The following is a 23,447-nucleotide window of genomic DNA, read 5'->3' as shown; positions in this document are numbered from 1 at the left end:
AGGTGTAGGGTGGGTAGATGGGGAAGAGAGAGTGGGGCTATGGTTGGTGGGGAAGAGAGAGTGTGGTTTGTGCATGTGAGTTGGGATAGAGAAAGTGGGGCTAGGGTGAGTGGGTGGGAGTAGTGAGAGTGAAGAAGGGTGGTTGGGGGTATAGAGAGTGGGGTGGGTAGAGACGGTGGATTTGGGTGGGTGGTAGTATATAGGGTGGGCTTAGGATGGGTGGGTGATGGGAGAGAGGAGGGATTTTTGTGGGTGAGGAGAGAGTGGGGCTGCGGTAGTGTGTGTTGGCATGGGTGTGTGGATGGGTTTAGAGAGAGTGGAGGTGGTTGATTGGGGGCAAAACAAACTTAAAGAACAAAACAACTTCAGGAAGACTTCTCAAAAGTAGCCCAAAACAGCCAGAAGAAAACCCAACCAGTACACATAATGAGTTTGGGGTGGGTGGATGTAGAGAGAGTGGGAGCTGGATGGGAGGTGGTAGAGGATGTGGTCATTTGTAGAAAGGCAGCCTTATGGGGACAAAAAACAGATCTGTTGTCAAAAGTATCCTGAAAATAATGCCATTATCCACAATAAATTGCCCAAAATAGCCCAATATGAAATCATTGCACAGCTGGGAAATCAAAAGCCTGACAGCACACTTGCTTCTTACAAAGCTGCTGATTGGAGCACATATTGTTAAGGAACATCTCATTGGGTAGTACGACAAAGGAGTTTGGAATTTGGATTTTAGTGATGTAAGCGATATTCAATCAACACTAAAGCTAAGTCAATGCCTAGTCTGGGATGCTGAGGAAAACCCTTATTGATGTATTTTTATGTCCAGTTCAGTACTCTGGATGACAACCCTTGTACAACATCCCCCTCTTAGAATCCCCCTGACCCCACTGAGCCAAGAAGTAGGTTTGTTTTGCAAATTAAAAGGTTTATTTGAAAAATTAACAAGATATATATCACATTTTTATAATAATTGATATCACACTTATGGATATAATGTTGATCAGCAATGGGTGATCTGGCACTAGCACACTTCTTTACAATCAATGAGGAGTTAGTATAGGATGGATAAGGTAGCAAAATACTTTTATGGTTTCAAGGGAAAGCAATGAGGAATAAAATGCAGTACAGAAATAACTTGATATGATTTTAGCAAAAGATAAGATAATCACTTTTTCTCTGGCAATTCATCCCCTCCCCCCTATGCAATGTAAGAAATGGAAGGAGGAGCACACAGTTTTCAAGAATCCCAACAAAAATGCACTACGAAATGCAGCTCCCCCCTAGCAAGCTTAGAGAAAAACAGGTAGAAGTTTGAAACACAGGCCCCAAAATGCTTTGAATGTGATGACAATGAAGTGAGAAATGTGCTAAAAATACTTTTAATTCCCTCTAGAGGTTCAGGGTGGGTGATATCTAGTTTATATTAGTGAAGGCTCACTTTAGCAATGCTCTATGAGTAACTAGCAGGTTAAAACGAATTTTAGCAAAGGAAAGCAAGGAGCTGCGGATTTTTACACGTGGCTGAAATTGTGCAAAAGGTCAATTCGCCGCAAATGTAATCGCTTGCGTCGAGCGTGATTGCGGAGGCACTATAAGGAGTAGGAAGTCGATTCTAGAATCTTAGCTTTAAGATGACAGTTGAAACTTGCTCCTAGCAAAAACGGTTCTGGAGATACGGCCGATTGCGTGAAGGTAGTTTTTCGGATTTGAAATTTTAAAGCTCAGAATGACAGATGACAGTTCTCAGTTTTAAAGATGACAGAATGAGACGATGTTAGGAGGCAGTTCTAATAGGCTAAAATAGTTTGAATTAGATTATTTTAACTAAGAGATTGGTTCTGCACAGTTCTGCTAGGTACTCACAATATATATTTGAAATAGGCCTCATCACGGATCTGGTCAACACGTCCAGCGGCGGTTCTCTCTGCTCGGCGGGTCAATCAGGCACCGGTTCTGCTCACAGTGATCCGGATCTCTGGTTCTGCTCACCGTAGAATTTGGAGTTTGGTCTCAAATCGTGAGGGCATTTTTCATACTAAGAATCTCAAAGTTGTACTTTCCTGTCATTTGGTTACAATAAGTTACATTGTTTCTATAAAATATATATTTGCTGCAGTAGGAATCCACACTCAAGTCTGGCCCACCCCTTGAAGCTGGGTGGGTCAGGGATCACATGCCTCTGCTCACAGGCAGCTCTTGGTTTACAGCCAACATTCAAAATTAACATACCCCATTCAACTGAAAGGGGCTATTGTCTCTCTCCTCCAGGCTGAAGGGGAAACCCCCTCCCTCTCACTCAGAAGGGCCATGTGATATCCTGCCTCCTGTTGTGAGTCTCTGGGGTGTTAAGAGTTCTCAGCCTCTTGGCCTCTGGGAACAGCAGGTGGCTAAGAATTCTAATTAACCAACAGGCTTTGAAGTCCCTGCCCCTCTTGCAACTCCTAAATACAGTTTTCCTGTCAGAGTTTAGACCGCTAGCGCCGGTTTGTGGACAAAGTTGGTACTGCACCCATTTTTGGGATCTGTCTTGAATTACTGCATTTCAATAGAGTGGTCTTTTGCTTGATAGAATAGGACCCTTTCTTAACATTGTTTTGATGGCATCCTTACAGTAGAGAGGTGATGTGGAACCCCCCACAAGAAGGTTGTATATTTGGAGTGGTCTTGTGCCAACTGCGCAGTTCTCCTGGATTCTGGTGTGAATGTGGGCGGCGACAGCTCATCCCCACATCCACCCAGTCTATTGATTTAGTTTGTTCTGGGATAGAATAATGGGCGGCGACAGCTCATCCCCACATCTACCCAGTCTATTGATTCAACATGGGTCAAAACCCTTGACAGTGATCTGACAGTTTCATACCATGGCATTGGCTGTTGCTAAATCAACCAGATATTTTCGTTTCAGATTCCACATCCCCTCTCTCTCTCTCTTCTGTAACAATGGTGTATGCAATTTCGTGGTGCAAGAGCCACACAAATCCACCAAAAACAAAAATAATCATCCTTTTTTTCATCAACTGGTGTTTGAGAAAAGAAAGGATGATGTGTTAATACTTGGCTAGACTGGCATTTTAGGGCAGCCGATCCAGCCATTTCATATTTTGTTATGACATTTCTACTGCATAGTTATTATAAAGCATGCATATTATGTATCATTACTTGGCTCGACTGGCATTTTGGGGCAGCCAGTCAAGCTCTTTCTTACTCTTGCATGAAGGTATTTTACCGGGCATATATGATAAACCAAGCATGGTGTGTGTTATTATTTGGCTAGACAGGCATTTTGGGAAGACAGTCTAGCTTTTGTTTGCTGTGACTTGGCATGTTGTTTGGTCATCGATGATAAACCAAACATGGTATGTGTTACCTGGCTAGACTGGAATGTTGGTGCAGCCATTCTAGCCCTTTCTTTCTGTGACATTTTGTTGTTGTTTTGTTTTGTTATTCTGGGAATATATGATAAATCAAGCACATTAAATTTCACTACATGTCTAGACTGCACTACATTGTGCAACCAGTTAGGACATGTTTTCTTGTTGAGTTATGGTACAAAATCAATTGAAAACTGTTTGGCTTTCTACCCTGTTTTTCCACAGAAAGGGTGTTGTTTAATGGACCATTTTAACCCAATACCAAAACAAAATCCTCTGGGAAGAACACCCCATTTCCCCCAACACATTTTTCTTTGGTTTGTGCTCCCTCACTATGTTAGGTTGCATTGGCGCATTTGAGGGGAACATTTACCCACCTCCAATTAAAACATTCATCAGGCGCCACTATTTGGAATACAGTGCAATGTACATAAATTAATCCCTTTCCCTTGCAGCTACTAGACTACTCCTAAGGTGGCTTTACACTTGCTTTACACTTGCAGTGGTTGGATTCTACTGACCTGGAATCCTTTAAAAAATTGGAGCGTGACGACAACGAAGGACACCCCCTCACGGGGGTACTCTGGACCGAACCCAATACGGGTAGTTCTGCTGTATTGACAGAACAGCGCCCTTTGGCACAGAGTGGTTCTGCACTGAACCTTCATATAATATCAAGGCAGGTGCAAGTAATGGTCTGGGCTTAAGCACACAACTGTCAGGCAGCCTTATCCTTTGCAAACACTATGAAATGTATTTTAACATTTACTTTTATGATTATTTTTTCACTAGCTTATTTTTCCGGACACAACATCATCACAAGGGTGGCAGGCAACACGTGCTGGGTAGTAATGGTTAAGTTGGAAGAGCATTTTTTCAGATGCTTTTAATTTTGTCACAGTTTTATAAATGTGGATCAATGCAATTTCCCATTGACCAAAATGTGCATTCAGATACATGCAGAACCCCTGGATAGATGTACACCAAGCCTTCTCAAAAAGCAGGCTTATGCATGCTTGGAGAACACATCAAGAGGTTTGTGATGCAGGTGGGAACACATTTTGGGTCAAAAGTGTGAACATCCCATTAGCCTTATCTACTGTATTATATCTTGGTGTTGCACACACACAAGCACACGTGCACACACATGCGAACCACTCCAAAACACATAATACAAGACACGTGGGGGGATATACACAAAACCTGAAACAGCCAAGAATGTATAGACAGGCCTGAGGTAACAAGTGTTACAGAATAGGATAGGTACAATCCTAAAGCAGAATGGTTAGTTGTTAACTGAACTAGGTAGAGCCAGCTGTATACTTTAAGAGTGCTAGTCCTTGTAGAGGCAATTGCAGAGGACCTGTAGGTCTTGGCTAGCAGGGCAACACCATACTGTCTTGGTGGAGAGCTTTCCATTTAGGTGTCTAGTTATTTAGTTTTGTCTGATCAGTCAGTGTTAAGACTTCTTTTAAATCTCATGGGGGTGTTTCTACTTTTTAAATCAAGAACATGGTTCTTCCAGTTCATGGGGTCTAACTCTACAAGGGAACACCCTCCAACTTGAACATGTGCAGTATTACTTAATGCCATATTGACCTGAGCACTCTCCGAAGCATGTGTTTTATTAAGCAAAAGTTGAGATATGTTGGTCCACAATTTCAAAACAAGCCTGAAATGAGACAGTGGACTTTGAGTAGTCAGTTCTCCACAGGGAGCAAGTTGGTGTCTTCCAATCTGAGTAAGAATTAATCTCAAGGATCTCGACCCAGCACAAGCCTTACTTCTTTGTTTATGGTTAGTTGTGGTTGTGTTATTTTTTCTTTAACACCAGATAGAGGCTATTACATTAGTCGACGTTTGAGAGGAAGTGTTCTCTGGTACATGTCAGTTTGTGATTGTGAATGTAGGGCACCATCTTCCTTAAGATTTAGAGGTGGAAGCTGGAGTGTTTTGCCATTAGGTCAAATTAAGCTTGTAGAGAAAGTTTGTTTTCAAAGAGTATTCGAAATGCTTAGCTTTGTTTGAGCGGTTAAGTGTTGCCCCCATGAGGGGTGAACATTTGAACAGCAGTGAAAAGGGGGAAGGCTCAATAATTACTTTGGGAGGATGTTGGGGTGTGCTGGAGCAGGTCCTGAAGGCCAAGTCCATGTCCAAGTGACTTCAGAGGGGAGGTGAACAGGGCCTGCTATGGTCTGTCGAGCACAAGCATGGTCAAAGATACCTGTGCCACTGGCGTTGGCTGAAAGGGGGTGGGGTGGTCGGACATGTGTCAGCGGTTATTTGGGGTGATTGTTGACCTGCCCCCGCAGAGAATATGATATGATAGGTTATTTATAATGCGCTTAATACCCAGAGGTTTCTAAGCGCGGACCCAGGGATCGAACCCATGTTGCTCCGTGTCATCTTGCTTCCAAGGCAAGCACGTTGCCGTTGAGCTATCCTTCTGGGTCCAAATGACATGCCCATTTAGCTGTGGCCAGTGGCTACAATGGGTCAGTATGAGGGGCATCATTGGCAACTGTAGAATGCATGTGGATTCAGGAATAATATGGCATGACCCAACGCATTATCCTTGGCAAAGTGATCAAGGGTCATGGCCAGCCCCCAAAACTAATGGCATTCGGGGCCCAGTACATGACCCCAAGCAATGGCAAGATCCAATACTGGTGGGTGCTTTGGACCAGGTGCATGAGCAACAGCCATGTCCCATGCAAAGTGGCAATTATCATGGCTATGTGGTCCATGACCACACGCCCTGAACAGTTGTTCTTTCTAATGATAGTTTTGGCTAGCCTGTTTCATGACCTGTGGCCATGATTTAGACAGAGTGACCATTGGCCATGGTTACAGGCAATGGACACTATAGAGTGAACTGAAGGATTCAGGTATGGCCATTTGCCATGACATTGGTCTCCTCTACATCTAGCTTATGGTATGGTGCCTATAGCATGCCCAAAGTCCATGGCCAAGACAAGGGTGTAAGAGGTTAAGTCTCTGGGACTATTACCTAACTTGGTAGTATTTTGGTATTGTGGTATTTTGGCAGTAAATTGGCATTACCTTATTCTGGTGGTAATTTAGTGGTGAGCTTAACTTTTAAAACACTGCCCTGTGAGAAGACAAACCCTCCCCTTGTATAACTGTGATACACTTTGGGCTGACTGTAAACATCCACCTAGGCTTAGTACATTGGTAGGTAACCCAGTAAAATCATAAATAATGTCAATTATCACATATAGATTGTGTCAATGGCTTATTTACAGAAGAGGCCTATGCCCTTGGAGGGTGCCGTTCCTCCTTTTAGCATGCAGGGTGGAACACATTCATACCAACATACAAACTTTCTAGCTTGCACATATTTCCCCTTTTTCACTGACTTTGCCTCCTGCGGTAAATAAAGTGGTAAATATTTTATCACTGTGGTGCAACCACCAGATCCTCCTAGTTACTTTCCCCCACTGAAATAGTGACCATCAGGCGTACAAAGTGAAACAGAAAACACTAAACACCAGCATTGTTTCTGCTATAGCAGTTATTTTTTTTTTAAAGGCAGCAATATATAACAAGAAACAAAACATTACATGTCATGATAACACAGTGATAATCTCTTACCAACAGGCTGGCACAGCTGTGATTCTCTGAGAAACAAAATACAAATGCATTGCAAGAACTTTTTCTTTTCTTTTTGTTATTTCCCTGTGTGCTAAACAACCTACATTGACCTATTTAAAAATAATGCCCTATTCTTGTTTAAACAGTCACAGAGAAAATTGGCAGTCATCCACACTTTCCTCAATTCCACACATTCTTACATAAGGACTTGAAGCAGCTGTAATTTATCATCACCACCCCTCCTTGCTCCTGCCTGCCCTGAAGCCTTTGCCTCCCACAAGATCTCTGGCACCTCTGAAATGGCCTTGTGCTTCCAGGCACATAGGACTGCAGTCCCTCTGCAGCCGGCAGGTGCACATCCAGCACCCAGCAGTGGCGCAGGAACGAACAGCAAAAGCCGGGCCTTTCAGGACAGCTCCCTATTTAATCAATCTCCCTGTCAATCAAGAGTAGCACTGCCTTCCCTGTGACGTATCTGACACCTCCTATACTTCTGACTCCACTGTCCAATCACTTCGCGAGGGCCTTCATGTATCTACTTATTTCCTGCGCAAACAAAATAAACTTCAGAATTTCGTTTTTTGTTTTTTTTATGCATCTCCTTCCATGAAGTGAAAGAGATAAACTAATCAAAGGATTTCCATCCGTGTTTATTGAAATTGCATTGTAATATGAATCAGCAGAGCTACTTATTTATTGGGTATTATTAATAGGGAAGTTAATCAGTTAGTCTGGGTTATTTTCAATGCAATTTACAGAGATGAGAATTCTCATAATTTGTATGTGTAGAATGCACATTGAACCCACTGTCTTTTTTGCAAACACTCTGCTTTGTCATTGCAGGCCTAACTCACTGTATATATTGACTCCATGTGGCCTTTCACCTACTTCATATAAATTCCCATCTCTTTTCTGCATTCAGACTATTTCCATTAAAATGCTGACCCATGTCCCTAATCTACTGCTCCCCTTTGCACCCATTTGCTTTTTTTTTAAATGACTGTTATCTGCACACATTTTGTTAGCTGTTTCCATTGAAACACTGTCATCTGCATTTGCATGAATCAATGCCATATATCCCTACAGGGGACAGTCGGTGTACATACAGACTTCTATTATTGTTATTATTGTTGATTTATAGCACACTTAACGGCTGACTCCTCCAGCTCCTAAGCACAGGATCCTGGGTTCAGATAGCAAGACAAAGAACTCTATGGCCCTCATTACAACTCAGGCGTTAAGGGTTAACGCCACCGTTAACCCTTAGCGCCTGATTCCCACCTTAACGCCTGCTTTTTGCAGGCGTTAAGTTCCATGGTGCTAAGGCACCTTGGTGCTAATTACGGCACCATAATTTACGGTGCCGTAATTAGCGCCTTCCCCACTCCCATTATGCCCTATGGGGCAAAAATGGGAATGGGGAAGGGAAAATGGGAAATGGGGATTTACCGCCCCACTCACCTTGTAATGGGGCGGTAAATCCGCCATCCACCATGGTGTAAACGTAGTTTACACCATGGTGGTAACGTTGGTGCACTTTGCACCTCAGTTGTAATGAGGGCCTATGTTGGTGTTTTCTTCAGTCACATCGACTGATTCAAGTTAAGGATGTCCATCAATGACGAAAAAAGAGCCATTATTTTTGATGCATGCCCCCTACCATAGCAGGATCACTGACTCATGCATCACACGCGGAAGCAGTGCACTGAATAACATGTGCCTGGCTAGACAATAGTGCCTGAAAGAAAGGAGAACAAAAAGGCTGCAGTCGTAGTGGGCTTCTGAAAGGGTAGGGGTTGCACAGGGGTTCCATCTTGGAGTAACATAAAATCTCAAAATAAGTCAAAGACGGAGGAAAACAAAAATAAGACGTGCAGGCGGATAAGAGAAAAAAAATGATGATCACTTAAAAAAACAGCAAGGCAGAGATGTACATTCATCAAATCAGCAAAACCTGCATTTTATTAATGAGGAGTCATGGAAAGAGAAAACGTGCAAAGAAGAGTGTAGTGGCAAATACACGTTGAAGCAGCTGATTCATTTTGTTGTTTGGGTGAATCCTGAACATGGAGAGCTGTATTGGAAGGAAATTCAATCTGCAGTTTCCAAAAATGTCGATACTGATTTTCACTTTGAGATTGCATGTTCAATATTTGCTTTTCCACTTCACATTCACATATATGAATGTGTATGTGCGTTGCTAAAAGAGAAGAGAGAACTGTGCACAGCAGTTAAGCTTTGCTTTGCTGTTTTTGGACACTGAAGGTCCCCAATTGCAAAATAAATCTAGGAGCATGTCCTGGCAATATCACCCACACACGTGTTTCCCTCCAGGAAAGGTCCAGGAAGAAATTGAAAGAGTGTTGGGCTCAGAACAGCCTACCACTGCCCATCGGAAGCACATGCCCTACACGGATGCAGTGATACATGAGATCCAGAGATTTGGGAACATCCTGCCCTTGGGCTTACCTCGCGAGACCACAGTGGACACCAACTTCAAGGGCTACTTCCTACCCAAGGTAAGAATTCATTCAAAGTCCTCCAAAGACCCTCCAAAATATTCCTTCCCATTTCTATATAATGAGAGGGTGAAATGTTTGAGTTACTGGTGTACGTTATTAATGCAATGTTTTTTTTTCTATGAAAAATGGCTGTAAGGGTGGCTTGAAAATGGAAGGTTCCCATCATAAATTCTCATGGCAACCCTCAGACATGTGGTCAGTTCAACACAGTAACAAATGCAATAATGGAAACACAGGCCTATACATTCAGAAGTAGCTATTTTATTACATCCATCCTAAAATTCTCTGCTTATAATTAATCAACAATATCATAGTGAAATCATGTTAAAAATAAAACTTGCTTGAAGGGATAAAGGTCTGATGTGTCTGGCTAAAACTATACCGTGGCTGATCTGATTGGTTATTTATAACGTGTGGAGCACCCAGAGGTTTCTAAGCACGGACCCGGAGATCAAACCAATGTTGCTCTGTGTTGTCTTGTTCCAAACCGAGCACGTTGCCCTTGAGCTATCCTCCCGAGACAAAGCTGGCAGGACTAAGGGGCAGCATTGTGTGAGTGATATTGGGGGATGAGAGTTGGTATTAAAGCACGCCTCATGGACTCTGGCTGGTGACGAGTGTGCAGTACACATTCGCATCAGCTCCCACTGAGCACTCTCTGTAAAGAATTACAGCCACTCAGCAAATCTGTCCGAAAGAACCCGATTGCTCCCACTGCCACAGGGCAGGCTCTACCTGGGGGATTCAGAGGATTCCCGCCATAACGCAGCATTAGATGTGCCACAACGGCACTCTGCCTTTTAGGGGGAATCCGTTTGATCTCTGTCCTGCACTCATGGTTTGCAGGGATATACTGTGAACTGGACATGTTTTTCACAGTGCCCCAGATGACACTGTGTGAGAAAGCCAAATCCCACTAAGTACAGCTTGGGGGGTTCTCTGAACAAAGAAGGGATGTAGGAATGAGGAGAGGTGCGAGGAAAGTGTTTATTGACTGGAAGAGAGGGTAAGAGGAGCAGAAAAACATGGCAACCTCACAAAAGATGCCCATGGGGTGTTTTATTTATTTTATTTTATTTTAACATTTGTGTAACGCCCAGACCCACAGGTATCACAGCGTTTGAACAGGGTAATAACAGAGTAAAAGCTTTACAGATCATTGCGTTAGTAGGAAGTAGTACGCACCAAGTAGGAGACAGTTCATGCTTAGAGTATTAGTCAAACTTATTGAACAGCACATCTCCGGGGGCCCGATTACAGAAACTTTGCGCCAATGCAAGGGAAAATTTGCACGGTATTAGCACTAGGGCAAAGTTTGTCCTATTTTTTAAAAACAGTGGCACACAACTAGAAAACCACTGCACCCTGACAAGGGCAGCTTGGCATATTAAATGCACTAGGGCAAACATTGCACTAGTGCAAAAAAAGATACATTTCTACTGCATTTTTGCACCAGGGCAAAGTTTGCCATAGTGCTAATACGGAATGGTATTGGCACGAGGGAACTAGGGCATTAGGGCACATTTTGCCCTGATGCAAAAATGCATCAAAAATGTATCTTTTTTGCACTAGGGCAATTTTTGCCCTGGTGTTTTTAATATGTCAAACTGCACTTGTCATGGTGCAATAGTTATCAAATGTGGCCCAGCGTATTTAAAAATAGGGACGACTTTGCCCTAGTGCTAATACCATGCAACTTTGCACTTGCACCGGTGCAAAGTTTCTGTAATCTGGCCCCAGGTATCCTTGTTGGCTAGTCCACCACTGGAGTATCATTTTGCAGGGGTCACTGTGAGGAATTTGACCACCAACATGGGGAGTGTGTACTCACATGGGCTTTTTGATTTTTTGTGAATGAAAATTAATGATAGGAGATCAGCCTCCGAAAATATGTGAGGCCATTCCACACACATTTATTTATTTTATTTTTTATTTGTATTGTGCCAAAACCCCGCAGGCCTCGCAGCGCAAACATTAGACATCATACCAACATAAAAGACGGGACAGGAACCCTACCTAATTGCAGGAGCTAATGAGCTCAACTTCCTTTTTTAAAGATAAACATTTTCAGGTTTCTTCTGAAGATTGCATAATTAGGCTCAAGTTTGCACGTTAGGGGCAGCTTGTTCCATTTTTCTGCAGATAGCACCTGGAAGGCTCTTCCCAGTCCATTTGCTTGTTTATGGGGTAGGACTGGCATCTGGCCTAGTGCCTCTGATCTAAGAGAACGCCTCAGGACCTATGAAATGATCTTTCCCTTCAGATATTTTGGTGCTTTTCCATGGAGACACCAGTGTACTACTGTCATGCATTTGAAATGTATTCTGTCCTCGATAGTCAACCAATGTAACGCCTTTCTGTCACCCATGATATGGTCGCTCTTGGTTTTCTTTCTTATTATTCTTACCGCATTATTTTCATCAATCTCACATATTGCTTTGCACTTTTTGCTGGCGCCTAAAAGTAATGCATTGCCGTAATCTAGTTGGAAGAGAATGGTAGCCCTTGCAATGGTTGCAGCGTTCTCTTCGCTTAAGTAGGGTCCAATAGCCCTAAGCAAGCGCAGATGATAAAGGCAAATCTTGTTGAGGTTCTCGACCTGAGCACCTGCGCTCAGGGAAGCTTCCATGACAAGCCCTGGAGTTTTCACTTTGTCTGAGACAATGATGGGTGCCTGTTTAATGGTAAATGATTTATATTCGAGTCCCAATTTGGCTTGTGCCTGCTGGGATCGGAAAATCAACATCTCACTTTTATTGCCATTAAAGCACATTCCATTTGATTCCATCCATGCCTCTATAGTGTTATATAGTGTTTCCACCTTTGTGCTGTCCTCTGAATAGTTGCTGCTTAGCTGCACCACCGACTGGGTATCATCTGCGTAGTTTGTGTAAAATGCTACTATATTGTCAAGCACTATGCAAAGACACCTATTATAGAGGTTAAACAACAGGGGTGATAAACTAGCACCCTGCGGAATACCCCAAGTTATGGGGGCCTCTTTGGAGAATTTATCTCCCCAGTGTATTTTGGATTTTCTGTTCGCTAAGAATTCAACTAGCCATCTGGTGGCCTTTCCGGAGCAATTTCTACTTTCCCTAATGCCCATTGGAGTTGTTTGTGGACCAATCGGTCGAAGGTTCCTCTAAAGTCGAGGAGTATGAGTAGTCCTGGCTTACCCTTGTTGAGGATGTTCAGCATCTGCGTCTGCAAGTCCAGCATTGCGGTTTCAGTACTGTGCGCTGTCCGGAAAACTGACTGTTGGCTATTCAGTATGTTGTTAGATTCTACATATTCTTGCAGCTGTTAAGTGGCTACTTTGTCCATCACCTTGGGTCAAAAAATACAATTGGTGATGGGTCGCATGTTTATGGGGTCCTTTTGGTTTAGTCCCGGTGTATTCTTCAGAAGCATAACAGTGACTGTTTTGATGTTATTTGGTAGGGTGCCATCTCTGAAAGATGGATTTACCATCTTGGTAAGTATGAGTGTGAAGAACTCTTTATTTTCAAGTATAATTTTAGGGGTATGACGTTTTGTTCACATGATGTGGGTTTTATGGAGGAAAGTACTTTTATCATATTCTCAGGTGTAATAGCGTGTAAACAAAAGTTTCCTTGTAGGGGCTGAATTAGATCTGGGCACGGCTGGTTTAACTTGGAATCTGATCTTTTTTGAGCCGCTCTTATTTTCTCCCTTGCTTTCAAGGTTTTGTTGAAAAAGACCTCTAGCAGGGCAGCATTTTCTCTGCTCACAACATGAAATGGATAGTCACGTGTACTCCGGGAGGACACAGACTACAGGTACCGCCCCAGTCATGTTCAGCTGGAATGTGACAGCCATGGGTACATCAAAGCATCTCAAGAAGAGGGAAGGCACACCTTCCTCCAGTCATGGGCAGCCTAGTTAAAATATCAAAGTCTCCATGATTCCACTTTCCTATTGTTTAGTTCGGCTGGTGGCAGTGAATACTAATGAGAGATAATGGAGGCAAGCCTGGAAGGGGCTTGGTTGCTGGACATACAAAAGGAATGTGGTGCTAACACCCCTTTTGTATGTGATGTGTTAACCTGAAGTGAGTTCCCATCCCTCTGTATGAAAGGCAATGAATGGCAAGTTTGGCTCCATCAGTTTCCGTAGTTATCCCTGCAGCGAGGATCCCTTTCAGAGCGGAGGAGTATGTGAATTGAGGGAGACAGGAAGTCTGCTCTCGGCACAGATTTCAAGGGAGAACTGCATTTTAAATCAAGAGTCACAGAGGGATCAGTTAACCAGAGAGACACATTGATCTACAACAGACAGGAAGATGGGTGGGACTTAGGTATATGTTGTCACCCCTTACCTTTCCTGTTGCAGAGCACTCTGACCCTGACCTCATGCATAACAGAAGGTTGTTGGAGGGGACCCAGGAATGGTTCATTAAGGTAGGTTTAGCCTGCAGCAATCCCTGGGGCCCATTTTGTGTTAAACGAGGGCTGAACCCCTCACTTAGCAGATCATCTGAAAACTTCGAAAGGAGTAAGAAAGACTAATTTGGTCCTGGGCTGAAGGTACAGTCTAACTTGCATCTTAGGGCAGTGAAGGAAGGCCAGGAGTTCCAAGAGGGAAGCAAAATCCCTCACCTGAACATCTTCCAGTGAACAGAGAGAGATACCACACTCATAGGACCCATCCAGCAGCTCCAGAACCAGTAACCAACCAGCACACAGTGTGCCCTGCATGGTTCTGCCAGCAAGCTTCATAAGTGGGAAGTGCCAGAGAGTATCAGAACTAAGGACAAGGCTGTTGCCTGCAAAAACTCTCCAAAGCTTTGGGCCATCTGCCTTGAATGAATGACACAATGGGCCTCATTACGACCCAGGCGGTAAGGGGTTTACGGCGGCGTAAACAGCGCCGACCCTTACCGCCTGATTCCGAGGTCCCTTAGCGCCATGGAGGATTTAACACCTGCTTTTAGCAGGTGTTAAAATCCATGGCGCTAAGGGACCTTGTTGTTAATTACGCCACCGTAATTTACGGTGGCGTAATTAACGCCTTCCCCACTCCCATTATGCCCTATGGGGCAAAAATGGGAATGGGGAAGGGTAAATGGGGATTGGGGACTTACCGCCACGCCAACCTCGGAATGGGGCGGTAAGTCCGCCAACCACCATGGCGTAAACATAGTTTACGCCATGGTGGTAAAGGTACGACCCAGGCGGTAACTTACCGCCTGGGTCGTAATGAGGCCCAATCCCTGCAAATAAACTAGGAGGAGTGCCCCTACACGCATCAACTAGCATCCATGTTTTATGGACATTTTCCTGACATTTGAGTCCTCGAAACTCAACTGGCTGCACCGCTGACTGTTGTTATGCCGCAGTTGCTAGAGCTGCCGGAGATGCGCCAAACAGCACCCCAGATCTGCCAACCAGCACAGAGACAATTATTCTTGGCCCTGAGCTGCTGTGTAGGCCAGCCTGCAGCAGTCCGTCCAGCCTCACTTGCCGAAATGCCTGCCGCCAGATACATGCAGCTGTCTCCCACCTCAAACTCTGTTTCAGGAGTTACAAAGTGCCCTGGACCCCCTTCGACACTGTCAAGAATCAAGAATTTTTTAAGCACCAGGTACATTCTGGTTCTGCCCCCTGGTTCCTCTTTGAAGGCCCCTAGAGACAGTTACAACCCTTTGCCCCTTGGTGCCGAAACCAAATAACCATGAACAGTTAGACTGATCAATTTACCAACTACCCTCCTGTCAGCATCCAGAGTTCATTCCTTTCGTTTGTGAAACTGTCTGTCCTCTGTGTTCCTTTACTGCGTGGGTTGTATTTTGTAGTGTGCTAGTACTGTCTGTTAATAATAATACAGAAGATGTATTTAATACAACCTTGACTGGACAGTAACTTTTATCATTGGGTAATAATTGTATTTTTGCTGTGTTGCAACTAACCAATAATCCACGACCTTGCGGAGATAAACCTGCCGTTCTGTCCACGTTAACAAAATTTGACAAGGAGATTTATAATTGACTTGTCTTCCAATCTGTTTGGATCCCTTCTGGTGTACTAGAGGTGTGAGGCTGATTGATGGATTAAAAACTGATATTCATCCCTGGACCACTGGTGTCCACAGAAGTTGATTTGTCACAGGCACCCTGAAGAAACGTCATAGCTGTCATTGCAGAGGACTCATATGAACTCAGTTACACATATCTGCCTCTGCACATGCATCATAATGCATATGTGCACAGAGATGCATTTGGATCACCAGCATAGAGAGCATTGCTGATTTCCTATCATGGTTGAAGCTATGTGTGGTCTGAATGAGTAGCTCTAGGGGCAATGAGACTCTACATGTTAATGACTCATCGTTTTAGCATGCACATGTAAGCGTGGGCTTGAACTGCAATAGGGGCACAGGGGGCGAAAACTAATTTCTCGACTCAAGAGTTTGAGTCTCAGGCAGAATTAAATAAACTCCAATGCACAGAGCACATGCTTGAAATTGCATGTTTCATCAGGATGATATTTCATTGGACTGGGCTGCACTAAATATAATACTCATTTAAATTAACATACTAACCAACACCAGTTAACTTGTAACTGAATCAATTAATGACATTTAGTGCAAATTAGTATATGATGAAATAACCTGAAGGCAGATTTGGAAAATTCATGGTGCTTTTTAAATGGAAAATTAAACATGCAGGCTGAATTTGCGCTTGGTGATACCAAATGTAAAGATCTGTTTCACTGAAAGCAGGCCATGGTATGAAGCAGGAAGCAAGGAGAGATGTATCTTTTGCTCTCCAGCAATGAAATCATGTGCAATTTTCAGTGTAATGATCAACTCAAGCTGAGGTATTTCCCTTGAGTGGCAGGGAGATCTAATATAAAGAGTTTTGAATGAGGGAGTAGATTCAGACATCCTTGGGCACTGGGACACAAAGTAACGGAGTCTGAACAGGCAGACGAAATTCATTGCTTGAGGCCGTCTGATGCTGGAGCAGTTCTTATCTGTACAACCCTGGTGAGGCAGGTGGAAAGATTGAGGAAGATATCTGTGCCAAACTGAATTAGAAACAGTGTCAACATTCTAGGTAAATATGAGTTAAGTGAGGAGCTGCTTTGTTGAATGGCGTCAGGTAGTCAAGGCTAAGTAGAACATGTCATGTTAGGTGCTGTCTATTTTTAACGTGCATGTAATCCTGCATTTGTGTTGAAAAGCATTGCTCTGTTTTTTTCTTTTTCTCAAAGTGTATTTCTCTTGCCAAGTTCCACGTTGCCAAGGACAGTCGGCAAGACTTGGCAGGGGCAAGTTTGAAATCTATTGAAATGCCTTCACACTATTTAAATATACCAGGGCATAACTGTTTTTCTGTGTAAATTGCATATTTATATTTGTATGATGAATAACGATTTCAAAGTAACCTATAGTTTTATTGCAGTCTATTTTATTTGAAATGCATAAAAAGACAGAAGTGTAGTAAAAAATATTTCAAAGTGAAGTAAATGTCATGAGATGTTTAGCTAGAGAGTCTGAATGAATGTGCAATGTTTTAATTGCCTGCTTTATAAGTGTTCAAATTCATCCAACAGGGTGTATTGTGGTATTGTACATAAGGTACCATGAGGAAGCATGAATCATTCATCCAGAGTGCACCTAGTCCAATATTTAGTTTTTTGTTAGTGACCCTGGAAAACTACAATTACTAGGCAATATTCTAAAATTAGTCTCACCACTATAAACATACCCCAAGTTACCACAATCTACCACTGTGAAATTACCACCCGAAATCACCATACTAAAAAAAATAAAAACACAAAGTAATAGGTCAAAATATTCATCAGCTCCAGATTTTGTGGATGTGGCAAAGACAGGTTTTTCACGCATCCAAAACATTCAGCGGCCACAGCAAAATGAGAAACTTAGGACTTGATTTCCAAAAGATTTTCTCAATGAGAAAATTCTACCGATTTTCTTTTTTTACATATCAGGAATTTTGTTGCTCAAGGAAATTATGGGGACCAGAATAGTAAAATTCCTGATGAAGAACCAAAGGGCCCTCTCTTTTATAATATCCTACTAGTAAATGGGTGTGATGGCCAAGAGACATTGCTAGCTGATGGATGCACAGTCCTTCTCTGTGACTTGAACTCTCTGTAATGCCTTTCTTTTTTTTGGATTATGTCTCTCTTAGTTTGTTTTTACCCACAAGACAGAACATGTTACAAACAATACATGAGCAATACATAACTTTTGCTGATCAGGCACATGGCAAAATTATTAGGAATGTTCCCATTTCAGTTGTCTACAGTTGATAATAGTGATCCCTATTCTCCTGTAAATACTTTTGTTTCACAACCAAATTTGGTTGGCATCTGAATCTCTATGGGGTTTGCACCACCAAAAGGTGGCATCTGCTTTCAAATATTGGGCCTCTTTACGAGTTTGGTGGCAGCCATGGTGCATGGCTGCTTCCAAACCTGTGTCCGGGTCCGGGAAGTCGGAATGGGGACTTACCGGGTCATTCCAACCTTGGAGGACCCGGTAAGTCCACATTCTGAAAATCATTCCCCATTCCCATTCGAGCCCCAATAGTGCCCAATGGGAATGGTGAAGAAGCTAATTACGGGCCCGCAAATAGCGGCCCCGTTATTAGCTCCCTGGTCCCTTAGCAGGTCCCGCTAAGGGCGGGTGGTAAAACCATCAGTCCCGCTGAGGGACCTTGGAATGCGGCGGTAGGGGGTTAATGGCACCAGCATCCTTACCAGTGCGGTTAACACACTACCGTCATATTGGTAATGAGGCCCATTGTGTACACTTATAGTGTCATGGCTGTCAAGGTACACCAAGTAAGGGACTGGTACTTCAATTAAACTGAAGTAAGACATGGAGGCCCTCATTCCGAGTATGGTGGTAGCCCTGAAGCAATGAGCTCCATGGCTGCCTCTCATACGGGTACCACCTCCGGCGTCGTTCAATGGGGACTTACCGGTCCATTTTGACCCTGGAGGGACCGGTAAGTCCCCATTGAACAAACCATTCCCCATTTCCATTTGAGCCCCCATAGGGCTCAATGGGAATGGGGAGGGTGCAAATAACTGGCTCACAAATGGCAAGCCCGATATTTGCGCCCTGGTCCCATAACGGGACCGTAAGGTACATTTGGTCAGACCAAATGTACCTTATGGGTCCTGTTGGGGTGGTTATCCCAGGGGTCGGCAGAGCCGTCCGCAGACCTCCGGTCTGGGAGGCCCAACTCCTCCCATGTTCCCAGAGAGAGAGAGTATGACACACGCACACAAGAAGCAAGGCACTGCTGCTGTTCATTAGAGTAATGGCAGGGATACGCTTAGTCTGTATTCATCCGGCCAAGCTCTCGTCTCCCGTAGGGCTCGCAGGCCCTTTTTACAGCAGTATGACACGCTACTCGCATCACCTGGGAAAAGCATCACAAAACCTATTGCCATCTCGTATTGTTTCCCCGAGTGATAGGATTAGTATAGTTATGATATAGGGAAGAATGTTAGTGGAAGGGAACAGGTCAGGTGGTATACTTGGGCTGTCCCTAACAGTTGCTACTTTGGAATTGTCACAAGGGGACCCTTGGTGATTGGCTAAGTGTAATGGCGTCAGCAATGAGCCCCCCTGTGCTCTGAATGGTCCTTCCACGAGCCCCCAAGCCTGGGACCACCGCTGTTCCCAGCTCGCGGTGTACCTGACTAGCAACAATGTGCAACTATGTGTTAGTGCGAACAATGGACAGGTCTGCTTATGGCTGGTGAGCAGGTCTTTCCCATTGGCTGCTGGCATCCATCCTTGCCGCTTCGTTGTTGCAACCTGTGTCCCAGAGGTGGGACCTTGGCAGCTTTCTGCCTCGTGGGCTTGGCATCTTGTCAGTTCGGCTTGGTCACGTGTGTGTAGACCATAGCTGGAGCAGAATTATGAGCATTAGATTTTATATTCTGTGTCTGGGGGCCTGGCATCTGCAGGTGTAACCTTGGAGCTGGCCTTGCAGCATGCCAGTTGCAACATCGCGGCCTTGGCTGTGGGCCTTCATCAGGGTCTGCATGGTCAGCACTTGTATTTTGTTCTGAGAGGGTTTTCGTTTGTGAGTCTCTGGCCTGGGGACTACTTGGGCCTAGTTCGGGTGGCGGTACATGATCCATGGTATGGGGGTCGCGGGAAGGCAAATCTTCATGTATAGTATTAGATATACAGGATAGCATCGCATAGGGATAGGTGGCGAGAAAGCATCAGCAAGCATATACATGAGTTTGCAGGCGTCTTGCATTTTTGCGGTGCTGCAGGAGGCCTATGTGAGGCCTATGTGAGGCCTATGTGATAAATAACAACGATGCATGTCTGTGTGTGTATTACAGTCCGCTACGTCACAGCACTGAATATGTTCTTCGTGTAAGGTGGTGCGTGAGTGATCATCATGCATGGTGGCACGTGTGATCTTGTCTGTTGGCTATGTCGTCATGGCATCTCTAACGATGTGAATACTTATGGCTGTTGTTCTAGTCGAGCTGGTCCATGTTGCAAACGTTGGTCTGAGTCTTGCGAGCCGGTGGGCATACTCCTCGTATGTGTAAGTTCTTGAACCAGGGTAATTGAACCAGGGTAATTTATCATCTGGTAGATAGATGAACTCCTCTCGTGGGGGGTGTTTGGGTCGTGATCCTCTAGGCCATGGTCTGGATGAGATTGGGGGAGGGTGGTATCCCATTCTCCCTCTTCAGTCCCCCCTCTGGTCGACTTGTCGACCATAAACTCATCCTTTTCTCTATCTCCTTTCACTCTCCATACTTTAGTTATTCCTGCCAGGTGTCCATAGTGATTCACATGATCTTCAAACGACCAATACATGTAAACACAGCCACGGTCAGGTTTACAGTATACCCATCTTCCAACATATCTTTTCGGGTTGCTTGGATTCTCCACCTTCACAGATGGCGGTTCAATGTGATTGTCAAGAATTTACTTGCGTAATTTCTCATTTTCCTGTATAATTAAGTCAGTGTGTTGGTCATCATCAGACGGCAGTATGGCGTGCATGCCAACCATCTCCATCATTTCGTCCTTTTCACCATTTCTTCTTCCTTTCCATAATTTCACTCCGATGGATACAGTCAGTACCAAAATAATGCACACTGCTACCGGTTTCAGGCCATCCCATAGCTATGGAGGCATCCACGACCATAAAAAGGTGAACCAGCTGCCATCTCCTTTAACTCCCTTACTTTCGTCAACCATTTGCGAATGCATAAGGGCCAGGTGGGAGACTATTTCTGTAATTGTTCCATTGTCAGCGTCGTTGGTAGGGGTAAATGTGCAGCATGGTTGTCCAATTTTTGTGCAAACTCCTCCTTCCATTGCCGTGAGGAAGTCTAAGACATATCTGTTCTGAAGTGCTACCATTCTTACCGCCCTCAGTTCTTCTTTGATGGGGTTGAACCCACTTACTGTCGAGTTAATAGTCATCATAAGCTCGCATCTGGTTATTTGGAGCCATTTTGCATTTGCGTATGCCTGCAGTCCTGGGTGTATTATTGATGAGAAGAACATTGCCGCTCTGCTAAATAGTCTGTGTTCTGGTGGGATTGACGTGAGGGCTGTTTCCGATCTTCCCCATATGCAGTTAGTCAGTGGCCCTCCCTGTCTTTTCGCTCTTGACAAGATGTTTCCGGTGTTCTTCTCTGTATCTTCTTCAACCTTCAGAGATCTCTTCCTCCTCTTGTTTCCTTTGTCTATCTTGGGGAAGTTGCCTATGTTGATATGTTTCTGAGGTACGACTAGTGACGGCTCATTAACATGTACCATAGTGCATATCCCCTTCCATGATGGAGGTAGCGTGTGATATGCTTTATTGCCGCAGGCCCAATAGTGATAGCCGTTCCCGCACTCCCCTCAGGAAGCAGCACAATACTTTTACAGTTCCTATTATCTCCGATATCAACATCACCTACGTGTTGGTAGCACAGTGCAGGGGCCGTTAACGGTAGTATAGTTATTGGGTCTTCGTCCTTCTCCAGCCATGTTAACATTGGAACATATTTCACCCACATCAACCAACATTTGTGGTTTGTTTCATTTATCGTATTTATATTCTCTTTCATCACTACATTACTTCCTACTGCTCCTTCTGTCCATCCTTCATTTGTGTATATTCTCCCATATATTATAATTAGAGCTCTTTCCCAGCATCCTAGTTCACCAGCAACTTCGCTTGCATACCAATCACACGGCATGTAATTCAACGTTACTTTCTTCGTTTCTCCTTTGTCTGGCCCTTCCGTTATGTATCTGTGCGCTTCAGTGTGTTGGCGATAACTGTTGTACATGGTAAGTGTTTTGATGAAGTTTTTTCATATGGATATGTGTCTCTCGTTTTCCATTGTAATGATACCACAGTTCATTTATATCGTCCCTTTGTTTGGAACAGGGCCATTTATAGCAGGCATTCTACTTCCTTTGCTGGTACTTCAGTAGCTACAAACGTTCTTGATGCACTCATGGTGTACGGGATCATCGAGCACACATAGCAGTTGTCCTTAGTTGTCTGTTTACCAATTTTGGTCATGTACTGATACCACATGTTATTTGTGACGTGTGCTGAATCTGTGATGTATGTGGCAATTCCCTCATTATCCCCATATGTACTATGTTTTTCTCTATTGCCATTACTTCTTTTAGCACTTGTACCACCTGAGACCGTCCCTGTTGCAGCAGTGGGAGGGATTTTGTTAGATTTGGGTGCAGCCATAATCCAAGAAGCATAGCGTGCTTGCCAGACAGAGGCCGCAATTAGACCAGTGATTTCCAATAGTCCTACCAACGTTAATACAATACCTAAAATCACTGGCATTTTACCCTTACCTGTGCTGTGGTCCTGCAGCTTTATTCTTTGGGATGTTAAAGATGCCCGCCTGAAAATCACTAGAAAAATGCGTTACGTTGTTAGTTATGAAGCACTCCCTAGTATGTTGTCGTTCAATGCCCAGGCGAAAGCTGTCCCCATGTCGAACTTTGCTTGTTGAGATGGGGAAATTATTAAAATGAACGTGTTGTTATACACACGTATCCTTCTTCTTTTTTGATACTATGGTACAGGGCTTCAGGGATATTATTATCTGTGGGTGGTACTTTCCCTTGGGCAGAACACAAAGTTAGTAGTGTCTTTTCTATACAATACAATACAGACGCGGTACCTGCATGTGCGAGAAAAAGAAAAAGAACATGCATGTGTTTATCCATTTGTGGGCATTATTCAATTTTGTTAAACAATGTCCATCACTGGGTAATGGCTTGGAGGGGGCTGGGCGGAACTTGATGGGGGGGTTTGTTGTATGTTCTGAGATCACGTAACCATGGGGTGAGTTGAGGGGGATTGTCCAAAGTCTATGGCTGTACCTGTGGCTGGGGAGGGGTCAGGGGCAGTGGCATAATTGTCTTTTGTTATTGTTGTTGTGTCTTTGTCTGGCGTTGATGCTGTTGGTGCTGTATTTGTGGTGGCCCTGTCGATAATGCAAGGGCGGGTCTGACCTTTGTAGGGCTTGATGTCATGTAGGTGGTTCCAAACGCTCTTGCCGTGTAATTTGACAGCTCTGGGAGCTACCGCTTCTACTAAGTGGGGGCCCATGAATCTGGGGCTGTTCCATTTCCTGTTGAATTTGCGGAGGAGAACTTTGTCTCCTTCCGCAACAGTCCACTGTTTATGCTGCTCTTCTTCTTCTCTTGTTTCCTCTGGTTGCGTGATCTTCGACCCGCCCTGCGTGCGCTCGAGCTGTTGAGATATAAAAGCAACACTAGTAATCAAGGAAGACACATATTCATACATTTCATTACCAAAAACATTTGCAGTGCTATCATTGTCAGTAAATGCCCTTGATGCTGGTGTTAGTAGGAGGTGCATATGACGTCCAGTCACCACTTCGTGGGGAGTGAGGTG

General features: G+C 44.1%; 1 protein-coding gene across 3 annotated transcripts in view; it reads left to right on the top strand.

Moving 5' to 3' along the window:
* The window catches only part of LOC138453176 (cytochrome P450 2K6-like), a 346,951-nt gene that overhangs the window by 248,727 nt on the left and 74,777 nt on the right, over window positions 1-23,447 (top strand). For all 3 annotated transcript variants that reach the window (XM_069605773.1, XM_069605771.1, XM_069605772.1), the window contains one exon: window positions 9,321-9,505. In XM_069605773.1, the coding sequence (XP_069461874.1) occupies window positions 9,321-9,505 (185 nt within the window). The remainder of the gene's footprint in view (window positions 1-9,320; window positions 9,506-23,447) is intronic.

Source organism: Ambystoma mexicanum, chromosome 4p, assembly GCF_040938575.1.
Source record: "Ambystoma mexicanum isolate Mex_15411 chromosome 4p, UKY_AmexF1_1, whole genome shotgun sequence".
Classification (NCBI taxonomy): Eukaryota; Metazoa; Chordata; class Amphibia; order Caudata; family Ambystomatidae; genus Ambystoma; species Ambystoma mexicanum.
Note: the sequence above shows the minus strand (reverse complement) of the source record. Positions and strands in the feature narration are given on the sequence as shown.